Below are 23,969 nucleotides of genomic sequence, written 5' to 3'. Positions count from 1 at the left end.
GTTTAAATGGTTGACTCCTGGCTGATTTTAGCTGTTTATGCTTTCTAAATTGAAGGCAGTTCAGCTGTGAGATTTTAGGTGTTAGGTAAATTTTTGCTTAATCAAGTAAAAGTTTTAGTAAATTTCAGTCCTTATTTTCTGATAAGCCTCAAAAGTATTTTTTCAGTCATAACCTCCTCGACTCTTCTTAAAAGGGAGTATTTTTAAAGAACTAAATTATTACGAATGGAAAGAAAATTTATAATCTCCCCCTATATACAAAACACTACATTGAGCATTTGAAGTTAATTTAGAGAGTGGTATCCTATTGATACATAATTGGCTTTCTTGGGCAAAATGGAATTGAAATAATAGCCTAGGGATAGATTTATCCCATGGTTAAAAACATTAGCTTCACAGATACACAGGCGAGTCTCAGCATTTCTGTTACCAGCTCTGCATTTGGATCACTTAACCTCTCTAAATCTGTTTATACATCAGTAAAATGGAGTCAGTATTATTGCCTACCTCACAGCGGGTATTGTAAACATTAAATGGATAATGCATGTGTTTGCCTTGGTCACTGACACATAATGTTCAATAAATGTTAGCTATTATTACAAAATACAGAGTCAGGTGTAGAGGATAGAGTGTTAAGTGTAGAGGATATAGACCTTGAACCCAAGTCTAGGTTTAAAATTTCATTACATGTGAACCTTTTATTATGCATCTCTGCTTTAGGCATAGCATAGATGGGAGGAAGACAAAGTCTAGAATCCTATGCTTTTTCATTTAGACTAATCTAGTGAGTGGTTTTTTAATGGTTTTTATGTCACAGACTCCATTATGAATCTAAAATTTTTGAGTCCTCTTTTTAAGAAAAATACACACATGCAAAATTTTATGCACAATCTGGGTGGGTTCGTGCTGTTTCTTTTTAAAGCTATCTGTGGAACACCTGTTCTTGGAGAAAGAATTGATTTCAGCACAAAATTATTAGAAGGAAGATGGGGTTGCATCCCAAAGTAACTAAGACAAGGAAAGTAGCTGTACTTTGTAGTTTCCTTTTATTGTAATGTCTTTACATCAGTAAGAATTTTATGTATTACTTTGTTCTCTTAGTAGTAGTGAAGTTACCAGCCATGTCCCAGAAATGCTTAGGATCTTGTCAGAGGCCAAATATCAGAATAAGCAGAATAGCCTGTGAACAAAACCGTTTTAGTGTAGTATTGTACTAGTGCAGTAGAGGTACCAACAAGTAACATTTATTGATTACTTACTATGTGCTGATACATTTCCTGCTAAGCTCTTTATATCTGTTTCATTCATATAAAAGTAGATTCTACTGTTACTCCCATTTTGTAAATAGAAAATCTCAGATTTAGGCTTAGATTTTGCTTGAAGTTACACAACTTTTAATGGGAGACTTTTGGATTCAAACCCAAGTCTGTCTATAAAGCTACATGCTCTTAACTACTATGCCAAGTTACCGAACGTAAAATGTTTATTAGTATTTTACTTAAGTTGTGCTGCGCTCCCGTATCATGGGAGCTCCCTTATACATTTTACAAATGTAAAATTTTTGTTAGCTCTTTTGAAATGATAAGATACCTTTTCTTCTCTGCTTCCCCAAACTGTAGTTGTAATTAATATCTCTGATATTGACAGGTAATGTGAAATATACTTTTAAGATCATATAAATTTATTTTCTGAGAACTTATGAAAATTTAGGGGAGAATTTTTTTGTTTTAAGGTGTTGTAACAGGGCACCTGGGTGGCCCAGTTGGTTAAGCATCTGACTTCTGATTTTGGTTCAGATCATGATCTCAGGGTTGTGAAATTGAGCCCTATGTGGGGCTCTGCACTGGGTGTGGAGCCTGCTTAAGATTCTCTTTCTCTGGGGCCCCTGGGTGGCTCAGTTCGTTGAGTGTCTGGCTCTTGGTTTCGGCTCAGGTTGTGATCTCCTGGGTGTGGGATTGAGCCTTGTGGTTGGGCTCTACACTCAGTGGGGAGTCTGCTTGAGATTCTCTTCTCTCCCTCTGCCCCTCCCCTGCTCGCGTGCTCTCTTTCTCTCAAATAAATAAATCTTAAAAAAAAAAAACGTAGGTTGTAACTTGGCAGTATATTATTTGAAGGCACTAAGCCAAATCCAACTGGCTTATTTGAGATTCAGTTTTCTAGTAGACTTTGATCTGGAAGAGCTAGGATGACAAGTAGTAGAAAGCTTTTATTATTTATTGATTGATTCTGATGAGGAAATAGATTATGTAGGTGGGTTTATTATGAAAACATATTCACAATACCATAAATACTTGATTGTAAACGAGGCAGATTACAATTTAAAACTGCTTAGCTTAAATCAGTTGATAATAGTTTTTTCAAGTATATTTGTATTTTTTCTTCTTTGGCTTAAAATAGCTATATACAAGCTGGATTATTTAAAGTTTATTTCCTAATCTTTTCCTATATACAAGACCTACCCCTTTTGGTTCTGGATGCCAGCAGAAGTCCTTCTACACCCCTGATGATGTTTTTTTCTCCTGGACTCCTCATTTTGGCTCTATCCCTTTACAGCCCTCCACCAGTCTTCTGGCAGCCTTACCTGGCTTTTCCCTCAAGCATCTCAAATGAACTTGATATTCATATGATGTTGTATTGGTCAAATTTGTTAATTTACACTTTACAGAGTTTTCCTCTCTTCTGTATATGGGAAGTTATTTATACTTAATACACTTCTTAACACTGTGATTAGCTCAGTTTTTTGCATATAAATTTTTAATAATTTTTAGGCTTTTGGCAGGGAATGTAACCCCATATTGTAAAATTGTTTTCACAGGATAGTCAGATCCATATTTTTATGTCACTTTGATATAAAGAGCTATATTTTCAGTGACTTCTTGTTTAGTTAAAAATGAGGCAACTTGGGGCACCTGGGTGGCTCAGTGGATTGAGTGTCTGCCTCTTGATTTCAGCTCAGGTTGTGATCTCAGGGTTGTGGATCGAGCCCCACATCACATCGGGCTCTGTGCTCAGCAGGGAGTCTGCTTGGGATTCTCTCTCCCTCTCCCTCCCCCTCTGCCCCTTCCCCTACTCTCTCTTTCTCTCACTTGCTTTCCCTCTCTCTCTCTCTTAAATAAATAAATCTTTTTTAAAAATGAGGCAACCTTTTTAAAATTTGAATTTGACTAATTTTGCATTTTTAATAATTTGAATAGATTATATAGAAGATTTGTGTACTCTTAGAGGTAAGAGTTCAGGTAGTTGACTAATTATATGGAGTTTATATCTCAGAGAAATTTGAAGTGTTTTAAAATTATCATTTATATTTACATGGTAGGTGTACAATGAAATGAATTTTACTGTCTCCTTGTCCACAAACAGAAAAATTGGTTAATCACATAAAGTAAACAAGATATACTGAGAAAGGTTTCTAGCCTGTTCAAAAAAACAGAAGTAGACCAAACGGGTTTCAAAGACTTTGGGGTTTCTATTTGATCAGTTTAGTAAGCTAACTTTACATTTATATGTACTAACTGTACGTATAAAAGAGGAAGGTGAACCAATTTTAACATTCTTCAATTTGTATCTGAAAGCAATATTTTAGAAATACTTGCTTTTTAGTAGGACTTCCTTAGTAGGACTTGAAAACATATTCTGTATTTTCTAATAGATTTCTTAACTAGAGGCTGTTATTAGGCAATTGCTGCTTCTAGAATATATCTGTGAGTTTGGAACAAAGAAAGATCTTCGGGAACTGAAGCAGCTTTTGTGAAGCCTTTAGACATTATGTAGGAAGCTCTTATTCAGAGTATATATTCCCTTTATAATTTTAACCATTTTGATAATATGGTTTCTTGGTAAACAGGTAATGAAGTAAAAACTCAAACAAGAAAAAGAGAATTCTACGTTAGGATCTTTTTCTATTAAAGGGATAGGGAAATAGAAATATATTTTAGCAGTACCTATTTGAAAAGAGTAAAAAATTGATTTATTAAAAGTGGTATTTGTTTACCAAGTTTTAGCCTGGAGAAATGAAACGTACATGGGATTTCTATTTGTTATTAATAAAAATAGCATTTTATATTGTGAACTTTTTGTTGCTTGTTTTTTGTTGGTTGAGTTTTCTAAGTTTTATGGTCAGTAAGTAATACCAACTTTGGTGTAATATATTACTAATAAATTACTGTGAAAGGTGGAACCATTTGATTTAAATCTAATATAGAAAAAACATTCATGAACTATTAAAATCTGCTTTTTTGCACTTTGGAGAAATGGCTGATTCTAAAGCAAGGAAAATACTAAATAAGCAGAGATCAGGTACTTAAGCAAATAGAATCTAAAAGGCTAAAGCTGGAATAGTTTTAGCAACAAAATAATGATAGTGTTTAATTTTAACCTAAAGAATGAAATAAATATCCATGAGTCCATACTGATAGGAAAAAATGATGAATAAACAGATGGAGCTGAAAGGACAAATCTTACATACAGAATTCCAAATAATAATTGTGGATTCTTCTCTTTCTACAGGTTAGAGCTTAACTGTCCTCTATTTTAGTGTGGGGTAGACTTAGTGATTCATCTTAAAAGCTGAGTGCATGTTTGCCAGGCAGGAAAGAGGACTGTATTGGGCATTTTAGACACAGTGTAAATAAAAGCATTGAAATAGCAAGACATATTCTTCCAGTTTCTATTATGAAGATACACACACACACACACTGGGTTACATTATTTGAACTTCATCCTGTTCTTGGTGGGTCATACATTAGAAGATACAAGCATCAACTAAGGAACCTTCCTGTAAAGACAGTTTTACAATATGACGTGGAGGTGGATCTTGAAATAAGAGACTGAGAAGCAGTCTAGATTTGAGAAGAAACAGAAGTAGAAGTGAGTAATATTATAGAAGCCAAGGTCAAAGAGTGTTTAAGGAAGATCTTTAGTGTCAGATTCCATTAAAAAAAATAGAGACTTGAGAAATTTGGTTTGGAAATTCATAGATTGCCCATGATTTTGAAGTACCTCTGGAGGAATAGGTGAGGAAAGGCCAAGTTACAGTGGGTTGAGAAGTGAATGAGAAGAGGGAAGTAGAGGAAATCAAGACTTACTGAAGGGAAGGAGGGAGATCAAGTAGGTGGAAGTTTAGCAGGGGAGATAGGGTTAAAAGAAGGCTAGTTGAAGATGAGAACTATGTGTTTATACACTGGGAAAGATCGTAGTCGAAGAACTGAAGACACAAGCTAAGAGAGAAGATAAGTAACTACTTAAATAGAGTGCTCCAGAGGAACTAGAATGATGGACTGAAGATTTTTATGCAAGTGTTAATTTTGAAATGAGTGATACTTCCTCCTCACAGATAAGCAATAAAGAGGATTGGTGGTATATATAAACTTTAAAAATCATTATATGGAGAAGAAAGTTGAGGTTTATTTCTATGCCTTCTGTTTTCGTCTCTGGTGAAGAAAACAGTTTTATGTTGAGACTGAGAAAGTTGAAAGGTTAATAAGGACCTTGAAAAATGTGTTTTGGGGTTGAAATGGTCACTGTGATGAAAAGAAAACGGAGTAAATTTGGGATGGTTGAAAATCTTGCCAAACAAATCAAATCCAATAATATGTTAAAAGGATACCATGTCATAATCAAGTGGGTAGAACTTTTCCAGGAATTCAAGGCTGGTTTAACATTTAAAATTAATTAGCATAATTCACCATATTATAAATTCACCATATTATATGATTATCTTGATGTAGAAGCATTTGACAAAGTACAATACTCAATCACTCATGATGAAAATATTCAGTAAACTTAGAAAAAAGAGAACTTTAGCAGGGCACCTGGGTGGCACAGTTGGTTAAGTGTCTGACTCTTGTTTTTGGCTGAGGTTGTGATCTCAGGGTTGTGGGATCGAGCTCTGTATCGGACTCTGCACTCAGGGTAGAGTCCGCTTGAGACTCTCTCTCCCTCTCCTTCTGCTCCCTGCCCCCCCCCCCCCGCCGTGTGTGCTCTCTCTCTAAAATAGATAAATAAATCCTAAATAAAATAAATAAATAAATAAAGTCCTTTCTCTAAAATAAATAAATCTTAAAAAAAAAAAAAAAAACTTTCTCCACTTGGTCAAGAGCATCTATGAAAAACTGTAACAGCTAACACCATACTTAATGGTGAAAGACTAAATCTTTCTACCAAGATCAAGAACAAGATAAAGATGTTCATTCTTAACACTTCCATAAAACATTGTAGTGGAAGTTCTGTCCAATATAAACAGGCAAGAAAAAGAAAGAAAAGCATCCAGATTAGAAAGGAGGAAGTAAAACTGTCTTTATTTGCAGATCATTTGGTCATTTGTGTAGAAAATATAAATGGAGACATATACTTTGTTGATGGTTGGGAAGACTTGATGTTATTGTGGTGTGAATTCTCTCAAAATGGATCTGTAAATGCAATGCAATTTCAATAAAAACCCCAGCATGATGTTTTATAGAATCAAACAAGGTGATTCTAAAAGGCATATAGAAATGTAAAAGCCTAGAATAACCAAAACAACTTTGAAAAAGGACAAGAAATTTGGAGAGCTAACATTACTTAATTTGAAGACTTAATAGAAAACCCTTGAAACAGACTCTGCAAAGAATGAAAAGATAAACCAGAGACTGAGAGAACAATCCTGCCAAACATGTATTTGATAAAGGACTGGTACATGCAAATGCACAAAACCTAACAGTAAGAAGAAAAAACAGTTAAAACCTTGGGAAAAGATTTAACAGTCCACCACAGAAGATAGATGGATGGCAAAAGGCAATGAAAAAGTGCTTAATGTTAGCTATTAGGAAAATGCAAATTCAAACCAAAAGAGATAGTTATTATATACCTACTAGAATGGCTAAAATTTAAAGGATTGACCATACTCAAGTGTTGGTGATATGTGGAGGAACTGGCATGCTCCTGCAGTGCCCCTGGGACCATAAAATAGAATAACTCCTTTGGAAAACAGTTTGGCAGTTTCTTAAAAAGTTAAACATATACCTATCATGTGATCTAGCCATTCTACTTTTAGGTAGTTACCCAAGAGAAAAGGAAATTTATGTTCATGTGAAGACTTATACATGGATGTTAATAGCCTCTTTATTTGGGGCGCCTGGGTGGCTCAGTCGTTGAGCGTCTGCCTTCGGCTCAGGTCATGATCCCGGGGTCCTGGGATCGAGCCCCGCATCGGGCTCCCTGCTCGGCGGGAAGCCTGCTTCTCCCTCTCCCACTCCCCCTGCTTGTGTTCCCTCTCCCGCTGTGTCTCTCTCTGTCAAATAAATAAAATCTTAAAAAAAAAAAAATAGCCTCTTTATTTGTAATAGTAAAACACTAGAAACTATCTAAAAGTCTATCAGTAGGTGAATGAATTGACAGACTGTGGTGTATCTGTACAGTGAACTACTACTCAGTGAAAAGGAATGAACTCTTGATGCGTGCAACAAAACGAGTGAATCTCAAAATAATTGTGCTGAGTGAAAGAAAGCAGACAAAGTATATACTGTATGATCTCATTTATTTAAAATTCTAAAATATGAAAACTATAGTGACAGAAAGCAGTGGGTGGGATGAAGAGGGAGGGATTATCAAGGTTCACAAGGAGACTTTTGGGAAATGCTTACTATTTTGATTGAAATAGATGCATGGGTATATACATATGTCAGACCTTATCAAATTGTGTATTTAAAATAGTTACAGTTTATAATGGGGCACCTGGGTGGCTCAGTCGTTAAGTGTCTGCCTTCGGCTCAGGTCATGATCCCAGGGTCCTGGGATCGAGTCCCACATCGGGCTCCCTGCTCGGTGGGGAGTCTGCTTCTCCTTCTCCCTCTGCCTGCCACTCTGCCTACTTGTGCTCTCTCTATCTCTCAGTCAAATAAATAAAAAAATCTTTAAAAAAAATAAAATAGTTGCAGTTTATTGTATGTTAATTAAATTCAACGAAAGTCTTTAATAATTTTAAAGGAAACAAAAACTTTTTTGCCAAGATGTTTGTGATACAGTTGAAAAGTGAAAGGACAAAAAATGAGTTAAAATGTCATCGAGTATTTGGAAAAAGGGTTCACATACATTATCTTGGTAGCCTTAAGTAGTTGCCAGTGGTATTTTTATTTCTCAGTGTTCGACTGTCTTTCTTCATGTGAATTGTGAATATAAAGGTATTGAGAAAAATGACACTTTACTCTTCTTTCTCTCCCTTTTTTTTTTTTTTTTTTAAAGGAGTGACAGTTCATTCAGATTCTTTGTATTCTTCTTCGTCTATATTTGTCAGTTTGCTGTTCATGTACTCCAAGCTGCAGGATTTCATAATTGGGGCAACTGGTAAGTCATTTACTTTAATTACTCTAGTTTTAATCTGTTTATCTAGTATCTCTACATAATTTTGGCTTCCTAAAAATAGTTAACATAGAAAAGCCAGATTAGCAAAAGTAAACAAATGTAAAAATAGTAAAAAATGCAATTTAAAAAATGTCAAAGGCATATAACCTTTGGGCAAACCATTCTACTGAAAATTATGTTGCCATTTTTTAAAAACAGCATTTTATATCTAGTTTAAAAATGTGTATATAAAGGGCACTAAGAGGAAGAGTAAAAAGGATACTGAGGAGTGGTCAAATACCTGGGCCAAAAATTGTGGAAGGGAGAGAAAAGAACTTCTAGGACTTTAAGGAAAAGGGTATCTATTATGTGTAAAGCACTATTTTAGGTATAGAGACATGTATTTCCATACACACACAAATACACACATATGCACATGGACACTTATCTTTGAAAAATGGGATCCCTGCAATGCTCACTCTGTGGGAGACCCTCAGAAACTGAAACTAAATTATTTAGACTCAGGCTAGGAGATAATGGCAGATGGGTATGGCTCTTCATACACTTTGGAGCAAACATTCCTTGAATGAAATGGTGGGTGAAAGAGTACATATCTCTAAAATTATCACTCCCTCTCTTCTATTATAATTGAGTTGCATACTGTTGAATTCTTATAAGCGAAAGTATGTACAAGGCAACTTTGCTGCAGTGTTTACAAAAACTAAGGATGTAACTAGAGTATATTGAGGACTTAAATTTAGTGTGCTAGTTCTGAATCACAGTGGAGACTGGCAGTCAGACAACTATAGGTAGCTTTGTGGATCCCTTAATGGTCATGCATACATACAGAGAATTTATGTGGATACTTTATTTTTTTTTTTTTAAGATTTTATTTATTAGAGAATGAGAGACAGCATGAGAGGGAGGAGGGTCAGAGGGAGAAGCAGACTCCCTGCTGAGCAGGGAGCCCGATGCGGGACTCGATCCCGGGACTCCAGGATCATGACCTGAGCCGAAGGCAGTTGCTTAACCAACTGAGCCACCCAGGCGCCCTATGTGGATACTTTAAATCAGTTCTAAAAAAACCCCATACATTATCATTTCAAATAGTGTATTTAGTCTTTGGCATATGAGGGAAAGGAAATGTTTTAAATGTTTAATTTAAAAATATACTGCTTATGTTAACAGCACAAGTTTTTTTTATTCTTATGAAATTGAAGTAATTTCTTTTGCTTTTTAGCACAAATTTAGAAAAAAGTGTTAAAATTGAGCATAACATTGTGTAGTGGCCACATAGCACAGTAGACTGCTAGTGAGGGGGGCATATAGGATGATGTGTTTTAAGATATCTAGACCTCATGTGATTCAGCAGATTTTTAAAAAATTAAAAATTTTTATTTATTTTGAGATAATTGCAGATTCACATAGTTATAAGAAATAATACTGTTTACCCAGTTTTTTCCATTGGTAACATCTTGCAAAACCATGGTGTCATGTCAAAACCAGGATCTTGACATTGATAGAGTAAAGATAAAGAACACTTCCATCACCAAAGGATCTCCCATGTTGCCCTTTTAGAGCACATTCACTTCCCTCCTGCCCTCATTTCCTTCTTAACCTCAGTAGTCACTAATCTGTTCATCATTTCTATTATTTTGTCATTTCAAGAATGTTATATAAATGGAATCACAGGGTGTGTAACTTTTGTCTTTTTGTGCTTGGCATAGTTCTCCGGAGATTCATCTAGGTCGTTGTATGTATCAGTAGTTTGTTCGTTTTTATTCCTGAGTAAAACTGTGGATGTACTACAGTTTAATCATTCACCAGTTGAAGGACTCTGGACTCTTTCTAGTTTTAGGCTTAGCCTCTGTAAACATTTGTGAACATCCATTTTCACTTCTCTGTGATAAATACCAAAGAGTATAATTGTTGGTTCATATGGAAATTGCATGTTTAGTCATTTTTAAGAAACTAACAGACTATTTTTCAGAATGGCTCTGCCGGGTTACATTCCCACCAACAATGTATGAGTGACTCAGCCTTCACGTCCTGACCAGCATTGGTGTTGTCACTTTTTAAAGTTTTAGCTATTCTGATAGATGTATAGTGATAGCTCACTGAGGTTTTAAGTTGTATTTCTCCAGTGACTCAAGATGTTGAACATCTTTTCATGTGATTATTTGCTTCTTTATATTCTCTTGATGAAACATCTTTTCATGTCTTTTGCCCATTTTCTTTTTTTTAAAATTTTTTTAAATTTTATTTTGTTACGTTAATCACCATACATTACATCATTAGTTTTTGCTGTAGTGTTCCATGATTCATTGTTTGCGTATAACACCCAGTGCTCCATTCAATACGTGCCCTCTTTAATACCCATCACCAGTGGTGCCTGGGTGGCTCAGTCGTTAAGTGCCTGCCTTCAGCTCAGGTCATGATCCCAGGGTCTTGGGATCGAGCCCCGCATCGGGCTCCCTGCTCAGCGGAAAGCCTGCTTCTCCCTCTCCCACTCCCCCTGCTTGTGTTCCCTCTCTCGCTGTGTCTCTCTCTCTGTCAAATAAATAAATAAGTAAAATATTAAAAAAAAAAAAAATACCCATCACCAGGCTAAACCATCCCCCATCCCCTATCCTCTAGAACTCTCAGTTTGTTTCTCAGAGTCCATAGTCTCTCATGGTTCGTCTCCCCCTCTGACTTCCCTCCCTTCATTTTTCCCTTCCTACTATCTTCTTTTTTTTTTTTTTTTTAAACATATAATGTATTATTTCTTTCAGAGGTACAGGTCCATGATTCACCAGTCTTACACAATTCACAATGCTCACCATAGCACATACCCTCCCCAATGTCTATCACCCAGCCACCCCATCCCTCCCACCCCCCACCACTCCAGCAACCCTGAATTTGTTTCCTGAGATTAAGAATTCCTCATATCAGTGAGATCATATGATACATGTCTTTCTCTGATTGACTTATTTTGCTCAGCACAATACCCTCTAGTTCCATCCACGTCGTTGCAAATGGCAAGATTTCGTTGTTGTTTTTGATGGCTGCATAATATACCATTGTATATATATACCACATCTTCTTTATCCATTCATCTGTCGATGGACATCTTGGCTCTTTCCATAGTTTGGCTATTGTGGACATTGCTGCTATAAACATTGGAGTGCACGTACCCCTTCGGATCTCTACATCTGTATCTTTGGGGTAAATACCCAGTAGTGCAATTGCTGGGTCATATGGTAGCTCTATTATGAACTTTTTGAGGAACCTCCATACTGTTTTCCAGAGTGGCTACACCAGCTTGCATTCCCACCAACAGTGTAGGAGGGTTCCCCTTTCTCTGCATCCTCGCCAATATCTGTCATTTCCTGACTTGTTAATTTTAGCTGACTGGTGTGAGGTGGTATCTCATTGAGGTTTTGATTTGGATTTCCCTGATGCCGAGCAATGTTGAGCACTTTTTCATGTGTCTGTTGGCCATTTGGATGTCTTTGCAAAAATGTCTGTTCATGTCTTCTGCCCATTTCTTGATTGGATTCTTTGTTCTTTGGGTGTTGAGTTTGATAAGTTCTTTATAGATTTTGGATACTAGCCCTTTATCTGATATGTCATTTGCAAATATCTTCTCCCATTCTGTCGGTTATCTTTTGGTTTTGTTGACTGTTTCCTTTGCTGTGCAAAAGCTTTTTATCTTGATGAAGTCCCAATAGTTCATTTTTGCCCTTGCTTCCCTTGCCTTTGGCGATGTTTCTAGGAAGAAGTTCCTGCGGCTGAGGTCGAAGAGGTTGCTGTCTGTGTTCTCCTCTAGGATTTTGATGGACTCCTGTCTCACATTTAGGTCTTTCATCCATTTTGAGTCTATTTTTGTGTGTGGTGTAAGGAAATGGTCCAGTTTCATTCTTCTGCATGTGGCTGTCCAATTTTCCCAACACCATTTGTTGAAGAGACTGTCTTTTTTCCATTGGACATTCTTTCCTGCTTTGCCAAAGATTAGTTGACCATAGAGTTGAGGGTCCATTTCTGGGCTCTCTATTCTGTTCCATTGATGTATGTGTCTGTTTTTGTGCCAGTACCATACTGTCTTGATGATGACAGCTTTGTAATAGAGCTGGAAGTCGGAATTGTGAGCCGCCAGCTTTGCTTTTCTTTTTCAACATTCCTCTGGCTATTCAGGGTCTTTTCTGGTTCCATACAAATTTTAGGATTATTTGTTCCATTTCTTTGAAAAAAGTTGATGGTATTTTGATAGGGATTGCATTAAATTTGTAGATTGCTCTAGGTAGCATTGATATCTTCACAATATTTGTTCTTCCAATCCATGAGCATGGAACGTTTTTCCATTTCTTTGTGTCTTCCTCAATTTCTTTCATGAGTATTTTATAGTTTTCTGAGTACAGATTCTTTGCCTCTTTGGTTAGATTTATTTCTAGGTATCTGATGGTTTTGGGTGCAATTGTAACTGGGATCGACTCCTTAATTTCTCTTTCTTCTGTCTTGTTGTTGGTGTATAAGAATGCCACTGATTTCTGTGCATTCATTTTATATCCTGCCACTTTACTGAATTCCTATATGAGTTCTAGCAGTTTTGGGGTGGAGTCTGTTGGGTTTTCCACATAAAGTATCATATCATCTGCAAAAAGTGAGAGTTTCACTTCTTCTTTGCCGATTAAGATACCTTTTATTTCTTTTTGTTGTCTGATTGCTGAGGCTTGGACTTCTAATACTATGTTGAATAGCACTGCTGATAGTGGACATCCCTGCCGTGTTTCTGACCTTAGGGGAAAAGCTCTCAGTTTTTCCCCATTGAGAATGATATTTGCTGTGGGTTTTTCATAGATGGCTTTTATGATATTGAGGTATGTACATTCTATCCCTACACTGTGAAGAGTTTTAATCAAGAAAGGACGCTATACTTTGTCATATGCTTTTTCTGCGTCTATTGAGAGGATCATACGGTTCTTGTTCTTTCTTTTATTAATGTATTATATCCCATTGATTGATTTGCGGATGTTGAACCAACCTTGCAGCCCATGAATACGTCCCACTTGGTTGTGGTGAATAATCCTTTTAATATACTGTTGGATTCTATTGGCTAGTATTTTGGTGAGAATTTTGGCATCTGTGTTCATCAAGGATATTGGTCTGTAGTTCTCCTTTTTGGTAGGGTCTTTGTCTGGTTTTGGGATCAAGGTAATGGTGGCCTCATAAAACGAGTTTGGAAGTTTTCCTTCCATTTCTATTTTTTGGAACAGTTTCAGAAGAATAGGTATTAATTCTTCTTTAAATGTTTGGTAGAATTCCCCTGGGAAGCCATCTGGCCCTGGGCTCTTACTTGTTGGGAGATTTTTGATGACTGCTTCAATTTCCTTAGTGGTTATAGGTCTGTTCAGGTTTTCTGTTTCTTCCTGGTTCAGTTTTGGTAGTTTATACATCTCTAGGAATGCATCTATTTCTTCCAGATTATCTAATTTGCTGGCATATAGTTGCTGATAATATGTTCTTATAATTGTTTGTATTTCTTTGGTGTTGGTTTTGATCTCTCCTCTTTCATTCATGGTTTTATTTTTTTGGGTCCTTTCTCTTTTCTTTTAATAAGTCTGGCCAGGGGTTTAATCAATCTTATTCTTTCAAAGAAGCAGCTCCTAGTTTCGTTGATCTGTTCCACTGTTCTTTTGGTTTCTATTTCATTGATTTCTGCTCTGATCTTTATTATTTCTCTTCTCCTGCTGGGTTTAGGCTTTATTTGCTGTTCTTTCTCCAGCTCCTTTAGGTGTAGGGTTAGATTGTGTATTTGAGACCTTTCTTGTTTCTTGAGAAAGGCTTGTTTTGCTATATAGTTTCCTCTTAGGACCACCTTTGCTGTATCCCAAAGATATTGAACAGTTGTGTTTTCATTTTCATTTGTTTCCATGAATTTTGTTAATTCTTCTTTAATTTCCTGGTTGACCCATTCATTCCTTAGTAGGATGCTCTTTAGCCTCCATGTATTTGAGTTCTTTCTGACTTTCCTCTTGTGATTGAGTTCTAGTTTCAAAGCGTTGTGGTCTGAAAATATGCAGGGAATAATCCCGGTTGAGACCTGATTTGTGACCTAGGATGTGATCTGTTCTGGAGAATGTTCCATGGGCATTAAGAGAAGAATGTGTATTCTGTTGCTTTGGGATGGAATGTTCTGAATATATCTGTGAAGTCCATTTGGTCCAGTGTGTCATTTAAAGTCTTTATTTCTTTGTTGATCTTTTGCTTAGATGATCTGTCCATTTCAGTGAGGTGGATGTTAAAGTCCCCTACTATTATTGTATTGTTGTCAATGTGTTTCTTTGATTTTGTTATTAACTGGCTTATATAATTGGCTGCTCCCATGTTAGGGGCATAGATATTTACAATTGTTAGATCTTCTTGTTGGGTAGACCCTTTAAGCATGATATAGTGTCCTTCCTCATCTCTTATTACAGTCTTTGGTTTAAAATCTAATTTGTCTGATATAGGATTGCCACCCCAGCTTTCTTTTGGTGTCCATTAGCATGGTAAATAGTTTTCCACCCCCTCACTTTCCATCTGGAGGTGTCTTTGGGTCTAAAATGAGTCTCTTGCAGACAGTGTATCGATGGGTCTTGTTTTTTAATCCAATCTGATAGCCTGTGTCTTTTGATTGGGGCATTTAGCCCATTTACATTCAGGGTAACTATTGAAAGATAATGAATTTAGTGCCATTGTATTGCCTGTAAGGTGACTTTTACTGTATATTGTCTCTATTCCTTTCTGGTCTATGTTACGTTTAGGCTGTCTCTTTGCTTAGAGGACCCCTTTCAGTATTTCTTGTAGGGCTAGTTTCGTGTTTGCAAATTCTTTTAGTTTTTGTTTGTTCTGGAAGCTTTTTATCTCTCCTTCTATTTTCAATGACAGCCTAGCTGGATATAGTATTCTTGGCTGCATATTTTTCTTGTTTAGTGCTCTAAATATATCATGCCAGTCCTTTCAAGCCTGCCAAGTCTCTGTCGATAGTTCTGTTGCCAGTGTAATGTTTCTAACATTGTAGGTTACAGACCTCTTGTCCTCAGCTGCTTTCAGGATTTTCTCTTTGTCTCTGAGACTTGTAAGTTTTACTATCAGATGTCGGGGTGTTGACCTATTTTATTGATTTTGAGGGGGATTCTCTGTGCCTCCTGGATTTTGATGCCTGTTTCCTTCCCCAAATTAGGGAAGTTCTCTGCTGTAATTTTCTCCAATATACCTTCTGCCCCTCTCTGTCTTTCTTCTTCTTCTGCAATCCCAATTATTCTAATGTCGTTTCGTCTTATGGTATCACTTATTTCTCGAGTTCTGCCCTTGTTATCCAATAGTTGTTTCTCTCTCTTTTTCTCAGCTTCTTTATTTTCCATCATTTGGTCTTCTATATCACTGATTCTCTCTTCTGCCTCATTTATCCTAGCAGTTAGAGCCTCCATTTTTGATTGCACCTCATTAATAGCCTTTTTGATTTCGACTTGGTTAGATTTTAACTCTTTTATTTCTCCAGAAAGGGTTTCTCTAGTATCTTCCATGCCTTTTTCAAGCCCAGCTAGTATCTTTATAATCGTCATTCTGAACTCTAGTTCCAGTGTCTTACTAATGTCCATATTGATTAGGTCCCTGGCAGTTGGTACTGCCTCTTGTTCTTTTTTTTTGCGGTGAGTTTTTCCATCTTGTCATTTTGTCCAGAGGAGAACAGATGAACAAGAGAACAAAATGCTAACAGGGTAACGACGACCCCAGAAAAATATACACTAAACAAATCAGAAGCAACCTGAAACCGGGGGAAAAGAAAGGGATAGAAAGAAAAAAGAAAAAAAAAAGAAAAAAGAAAGAATATGATCAAATATGATGAGGCTGGTGAATAGATCAGTGCCACACACTAGATTTTGGGCGTATTTTGGTCTGTTAGAAGAAAGTGCCTCCCAAAATTTTAAAGAAAGAAAAACTTATATATGTACAAAAATAAGGGTAAATACGATGAAGGGATAGAATATGATTGTAAAGATGAAAATTATAAAAGATTTTATGAAAGGAATTGATAAGTTGGTTGAAAAAAGGAAGAAGAGAAATTTAAAAAAAGGAGGGGGCAGAATGTGATTAGATAGGAGACTAGAAAAAAGCCATACACTAGAGATTTAGGGTATATTTTGGTCTGTTAGAAGAAACTGTATCCCAAAATTTTAAAGCAAGTACAACTTATATATATATATACCAAAAATAGGGTTAACTACAATGAAGGGATAGAATATGCCTCTAAAAAAGAAAAATAAAAGATTTTTAAAAAGTGGATTGATAAGATGTTGGTTGAAAAAGGGAAAAAGAAAAATTCAAAAAAAAAATGTTAAAAAAAATTAACTTTGAAAGACTAAAGTATCAGGGGAAAAAAGCCATGAATTCTATGTGCAGTATTCCCCTAGTGCTGGCGTTCTGAGGTTCTCATTGATCAGTAAACTTGGTCTTGGCTGGCTGTTCTTGCTGATCTTTTGGGGGAGGGGCCTGTTGCTGTGGTTCCCAAATGTCTTTGCCGGAGGCGGAATTGCCCCGCCCTTGCCGGTCCGGCCTGAGTAATCTGCTCGGGTTTGCTCTCGGGAGCTTTTGTTCCCTGCCAGCTTTCCCTACAGCTTTGGAGGATGAGAGTGAAAATGGCAGCCTCCCAATCTCCGCTCTGGAGGAGCCGAGAACTGGGGGTCCCACTCCTCAGTGTGCCCCCAGAGAAAAGCAGTCAGTCACTTCTGTCTCCCCGGTCTCTGGCCGCACTCCGTGCTCCCCCGGCCTGTGACTGAGCGTTTCTATCTCTGGCACCCGGCCCCGTGTGGAGTCTCCAAACCCAGCAGATCCCTGTGGTGTGCTCCCGCGCCACTCCTCCCGGGGGAGGAAGGGGAGTCTTCCCGGATCTGCCGCTTGTTGAGTCCCTGCTGGAGGAGCAGTGGCCTGACTGCCGCGGATCACGGTTTATGGCAACCCTAAGCTGAGAGCCCCGCTCCTCGGCTCTGTCTCTGCAGCCGGCTTCCCCGCTCCAATACCTGGGAGCTCTGCCGCACTCAGGCACCTCCAGTCTTTCTGTTACCCCGAGGGTCCTGGGACCACACTGTCCCAGCGAGGGTTCCACCCCCTGCTTAGCCACTGGAGCGATGTCCCTCAGCTGAGCAGACTTCTACAAGTTCCGATTTTGTGCTCTGCTGCTCTATCACTAGCCAGAAGCGGCTGACGGAGGCCCCCTCCCCGGCCTTCTATCTTCCCAAATATCGCCTTGGATTCACTTCTCCGCACGTCCTACTTTCCAGAAAGTGGTTGCTTTTCTGTTCAGAGAGTTGCTGCTCTTATTTTCTTCGATGTCCTATTGAGTCTGTAGGTGTTCAGAGTGGTTTGATCCCTATCTAGCTGAATTCCTGGGACCAGACGAAATTTAGGTCTCCTACTCCTCCGCCATCTTGCTCCTCCCCCTTTTGCCCATTTTCTAATGGAATTTTTTTCTAACTGTTGAGCTTTGAAAGTTCTTCATATATTCTCGATGCTAATTGTTGGTTGGATATACGGTTTGCAAATATTTTCTTCCATAATTAAGCAGAATTTAAAAAGAACTGAAAGTAATAATGAGCTCATATGGTGGGAAAAAAAAGTAAAATCTTGTGGTACACACTTAAGGCTCTGGTACTTAGTGTTGGATTTGAATTCAGACTAACCATTTATTAGCTGTGTGACTTTGAGCAAGTTGGTGAATATCTCTGACTGATGCTTATCCGCAAAATAGAGATTTAAAACAGTATCTATTTTATGGAATTGTGAAAATTGAGTTAATATGAAGATCTTGAATATTGCCTGGCTTATAAGTGCTGAATATGTATTGGTTACTATGTTATTTTTTTTTAAAAAGCATGCATTCACTTACTTGTCTAATTATACTTTTTTTTTAAATTACTTCTTAGTGGTTGGATTTCATCCCTTACTGGCCTCAACCAAAGTATTCCTGTTGGAATTATGATGATAATCATAGCAGCACTTTTCACAGCATCAGCGGTCATCTCACTAGTTATGTTTAAAAAGGTAAGTGATTTGTACATCTGTAAATTTTTATACTTAATCTTGTTCAGTTCCCATGTTACCATTTTACTCTTAATTCATTGTACCCTCAAGCTGTTTTGTTGTTCATCTTGAGCATCTGTGCTCTCTTACGATTACCTTTTACAATTATGTTAAGCATAAAGAAAACTTAATCAGGGGCGCCTGGGTGGCTCAGTCATTAAGCGTCTGCCTTCGGCTCAGGTCATGATCCCAGGGTCCTGGGATCGAGCCCCGCATCGGGCTCCCTGCTCAGCGGGATGCCTGCTTCTCCCTCTCCCACTCCCCCTGCTTGTGTTCCCTCTCGCTGTGTCTCTCTCGGTCAAATAAATAAAATATTTTTTAAAAAAAATCACATTTTTAACTTCCTGTAAAAAGGAAGTATCTTAAAATCCTGTTAGCTCAAGGTTTTTTTGATGAAGAGTCAACCTCATTTAAAAAATTTTGGAATTAAAAAAAAATTCTAATTTCTTTTTTTGAATATAAAGCATATTAGCCTAATTAATACATAGAAGTAAATTTGTGTGGAATGTGCATTTTATTTGTATTTAAAATTGAAAGACATGAAATTAGGAATATAAAGTAAGCTGGTGAGAGGTTTGGACTGGGTTATAACATGGATTTGTTTTTAGTGACTGCCCAATTATCTTAGCTATACTTCTTGTATAAAATTCCCATGGCTGTTTTCTTAGCCTTAAAAAAATCATTACATAGGGTGAGAGGGAATCAGTGGTTTTATTTGTTTATTGAAAGTTTTACTGTGTCTCAGATACATATTTTTGATATTCTACATGTGTTCAAACATGTAGATTCTACATGATATAGAAACCCTGGGAATAACCCCTGTGTTTTAAGATGATAAAGACTTTTTGATGGGTCTCACTTTAAAGAAGATAATTCCTTTGAACAGTTTTTTCTTTATTTTTTTCCTGTCTGGTAACTTGAGAATATGTACAAGAATACTTAGAAATAACTGTACTTTATATTTAAGAACACTTTGCACTCCTGAAATATTTTTCTTGTGCATTTGCCTTTTATTCTCAAAACTCTGAAGACTAGGCTGTGTTCTTTCTGCCCATATTTTGCTACTCATTTTTTCTCTTAAAAGCTATTACTTCTTTTCTGAACTACACACATGTACTATCGAAACTCAGCTTCCCAAAGTTACTAAATTCTGTAGCCTTTTTGCAGTTACCTTTTTCCTTGAACTCTGCAGTCTTCTACACTGCAGGTGGCCCCTCTTCCTCAGTCTTTGTAATTGTGTTCTGATTCTTCTGCCTTTGAGGCTGTTCTTTCTTCTTCATTTCTTTGTCCAGCTCCTAAGTACAGGTCTTCTTAAATGAAATCAGTTCTTTGCTCTTTGTGCTATATAATCTTTTTCCTTGGAGATTTCAATCTCCCATTTTTTGAGTTCCTTCTCTTCTCTGTCGTGGGTGCCCTAGAATCTTGGAGTTGGAAGACATAATGCTTTGCATAAAAATGTACTTGCTTGATCGGGTGAGTGTTTAGGTCTCCAGTTGGTCAGTATCATCATCTTACAGTAATGCGTCAGTGACTCATCAATTCCTTATCAGAACTAGCTCTTCTTCCAGGTTCAGATTCATAGTCAAGAAACATTTATTAAGACCACATATTATATGATTTCATTTATATGAAGTGTCCAAAACACGCAAATCTCTAGAGATAGAAAATAGATTGTTGGTTGTTTTTAACTGGGAATAGGGCAGAGAAGGATTGCTTATGGTCATGAAATTTCTTTTTGTGGTGATGAAAATTAGATTATAGATGATATATTCACAACACTATAAATAAGTACTAAACCCCATTGAATTCTACACTTTAAGAGGGTAAATTGTTGATTATGCAAATTTTATCTCAGGGAAGCTATTTTTAAAAGAGGAACATTTATTAATTACCTACTATAAATTTGGTGATGCTAAGTATTTTCTCATGATTCCATTTAAGTTTATTTCAGCACTTTGACTGCTTTTGTCAGTGTTTTCATTACTTTTTAAGTCACTTTCCTAGATACTTTCTTAGCATCTTTTTCATCTTTTTCTTCCTCTCCATTCCCAGCCTCATCTAGCCCAGAATTTTTTTGCAAGTCATTCACACTCCCAACTTCCTTCAAGCTGTTTTGTGTGTAGTTAAATGTTAATCTAAAAAAACCCCAAACCCAGCACTCTGAAGATTTTTGAAATGGACTGGGTTGGGAATGGGATTTTGGTGGTTATGGGAAGTAGGGCTAGTAGTGACCTTTTACTGCTCCTAAATCCAGACTTTCTCCTCTAGTCAAACTGTATTTCTAAGTTTCTTCATGTATATCACATATGTTCCTTTGTCCCAGTTTTTGTTCATGCTAGGCCTCTTGACTCCTGGGTTGCTTCATCTTCTATGCCAGTTGAAGACCTATGAGTGTTCTTTCAAGATCTTCATGCCTCTTTCACAGAATCTCTCATTACTCATGTCTCCAGGATTAGGTCATCCTCTCTTTTCTTGGGGAACTTACTGTAGGTATTACTCACTGCAGCATCTGGGCACAAGCCACTTTATATACCTTATGTTCTGGGTACCTAGCTTGTTAAAGTTCGTCTGGGTGAACATGTCTTTTAGCATTGGAATGAATTAGAAGAGCAAGAGCTTTGGAGCCATACACTCAGGTTGAAATTCTGCTGCCTTGACTTAGAGCTTTGTGAGCTGAGGCAGGCTTCTCTAACCACTGAGGTTCAGTGTCATGACCTGTACTCTAAGCTCCATGAGAGCAGAGACCTAGTCTGTTTTCTTTGAGGTTATATTTCTTACATCTGGAACAGTGACTGGCAGTGATTGGCATGTGATAGGCACTCAAAGTATTTGTTGAATGAAGGAAGGAATGGGAATAATAACTACTTCCAGAGTGTTAGGGTGAGGGTTAAGTGAAACAGGGAACATAATTTGCACAGCACAGGGCTTTCTCAATTAAAATTAACTATTTTTTTTCTGGTCTTCTTGACCCCTTTATCAGTTTATCTACAGGGTCTGGTTTAGTGTCTACTTTTATTTTGTAGATGCCTGTGTCAATCAGTGTTGTATCAGAGAAACAGAATGAAGAGATTTATTGAAAGGAATTGGCTTATGTGGTTGTGGGGGCTTGCTAGGTTAGTCTAAAATCCATCAGGCAGGCAGTCAGGGAGGGTCAGAAAATCTCAAGCGGAAGCTGAAGTTCCAGTCATAGGTGGGATTTCTTCTTCCTCAGAGAAATGTCAGTTCTGTTCTTAAAGCCTTTCAACTAACTGGATCAGGCCTACCCACATAACTCAGAACCACTCATTTTCTTAAAGTCAACTGATTAATAATCACGTGCACAAAATACCTTGACAGCAACACCTAGATTAGTGTTTGATTGGTAAACCGAAGACTATAGCCTAGCCAAAGAAACCTGACCATGACAACATCTCTTTGGACATTTCTTTAATTATTCTATATGTATCATTGGGGGTGCTTTATAAAACTAGAAATGTAATAAGTTTAGAGTACAGTGGAGGGTTTTGTGGTATGTTGCAGATTCCATTCATTTGTTAACCATTTATGAGCATGTGTTATGTGTCAAGTATGGCACTATGAGCTCACAGGGCATGGAGCCTACATACATACATACATATGTACATAAATATATATATAAATATCTGTAATATATATATGTATCTCCATATGTATCTCCATATATATATATGGAGAGAGAGAGAGAGAAGATATATGGGCATCAGGTTGTTTTCAACTTTGAATCCAGAGAGTTTAAAATAATGCTGGAGCACCAAAGTATAAACACACAGTAGGCTTTTGGATGTATAAGTTGGGAGCAAAGGGAAGAGCTTTAGGCTGGATTTCTAGACTTGGGAAGTAACCTTCTTGATGTAAATGAAGCCTAGAAAGTGGGTATGGTAGTGAGATGAGGGTAGAACACACTGCAGATCTGCTGAGGAAAGAATGTGGGGGATTTTAACCAGTGGTGATGGTGCGTATGTGGCACAGATGATTAATCCGGTCAGAGTGTGGAGAAAGTGTTTATTCTACAGCTGCTGTGGAACTGACTGCTGTGTGCAGCACTCTGAAGTCTTTGACCTGCAGCTTTTCCCCCAGGGACACAATTCTTTAAGATCCAACCCATTAAAGGAAAAGTTTTAGAGCCGTGCTGATTGTATGCCAGGCATTCGAAAGAACTATGACTGCTTCCCAACTAAATGTATTAATAGGGGAGTTGTGCAGCATACTTTCTTTTGGTTGACCTTTTTTTACCTCATAGTTGAACTTACCAGTTAACTCCTTTTATACGTGTTCACTGTCAGTCAGTGCAATACAAGTGCCTGAACTTCTCTGAATCTCATATTCTAGTGGAATAGGAAGTTAGATGAGATGATTTTCTGTATGATTTTATGAAGTACAATAAATGGGGATAATATAAGCTAAAATATAATTTGAGCTCAGATTTCATACTTGTAGTGGCAAGGATTTCTCTCTCTCTCTCTTTTAAGGATTTTATTTATTTGAGAGAGAGAGAGAGAGATAGAGTACAAGCAGGGTGAACGGCAGAGGGAGAAGCAGGTTCCTTGCTGACCAGGGAGCCCGAAGTGGGGCTCCATCCCAGGACCCTGAGATCGTGACCTGAGCCAAAGGTAGACGCTTAACTGACTGAGCCACCCAGGTGCTCCTATTTCTCTTACTTTTGATAGAAATTGAGATCCAGTAAAAACGCCCAGCAAACAGCTGAAAGCATACTGGCGGTTTCCTCTGTGTGTATGTAGCCATAGTTGCTAACCACTAGAGGTCAGGCTCTTCATAAACAGTTAATGCCCTCCAAAAGTTCCCAATGCACACTATTTGACTCTAGAATTGTTGCATTTTGTTAGACTATTCTGTGTCTCCAGCCCCAGCTAAACATGCTTGGTGGTATATATTTATTTCAATTATAATGAATACAATTTTGAGAATTCTTTTGGCATTCTGATTTGGCCTTGCATAATCAGATTAGATTGTTTCTAAAAGGTATTTTTTTTAAAAGGTCTTCTTTCGATAGTAAATAAATAGAATTAGGTAATAGTTTTGGACTAAGGAGGAGGTATTTTCAGTGGGTCATACCAGGGGAATTCAAAAATTTCCTTCTTTTAATTGGTGTAAGAGCCAGAATAACTTAGTATGGAAGAGATAAATAGATGATACATAATTTATTCCTTTGGGGACTTTTGAATGATTTTTCCAATGAAATTTAAGAAACTGTTCATAGACATTTGTGTTCACATTAATAAAGTAATTACTAACTGATTTTTTAAGCATTTCAAAAGAATTTTAGAAAAAATTTATTTCAGGGGCACCTGGGTGGTTCAGTCCATTAAGCGTCTGCCTTCGGTTTGGGTCATAATCCCAGGGTCCCTGCTCAGCAGGGAGTCTGCTTCTCCCTCTGCCCCTGCCCGCACTCTCTCTCTCTCAGTCACGCTCTCTCTCAAATAAATAAAATCTTTAAAAAAAGAAAGAAAAAACTTATTTCACTTTCAAAAAAAAAACAAGTTTCCCTAAATGCTTGAAAAATTTTTTAAATGTCA

The 23,969-nt window shown here is 37.3% G+C and overlaps 1 protein-coding gene across 1 annotated transcript in view; it reads left to right on the top strand.

The window, feature by feature from the left end:
* The window catches only part of SCAMP1 (secretory carrier membrane protein 1), a 123,557-nt gene that overhangs the window by 84,604 nt on the left and 14,984 nt on the right, over window positions 1-23,969 (top strand). The window contains exons 7-8 of the mRNA XM_032404141.1: window positions 8,218-8,319; window positions 18,261-18,378. Of these exons, the coding sequence (XP_032260032.1) occupies window positions 8,218-8,319; window positions 18,261-18,378 (220 nt within the window). The remainder of the gene's footprint in view (window positions 1-8,217; window positions 8,320-18,260; window positions 18,379-23,969) is intronic.

The sequence above is a fragment of the Phoca vitulina genome, unplaced genomic scaffold, assembly GCF_004348235.1.
Source record: "Phoca vitulina isolate PV1807 unplaced genomic scaffold, GSC_HSeal_1.0 scaffold6, whole genome shotgun sequence".
NCBI classification, from domain to species: Eukaryota; Metazoa; Chordata; class Mammalia; order Carnivora; family Phocidae; genus Phoca; species Phoca vitulina.
Note: the sequence above shows the minus strand (reverse complement) of the source record. Positions and strands in the feature narration are given on the sequence as shown.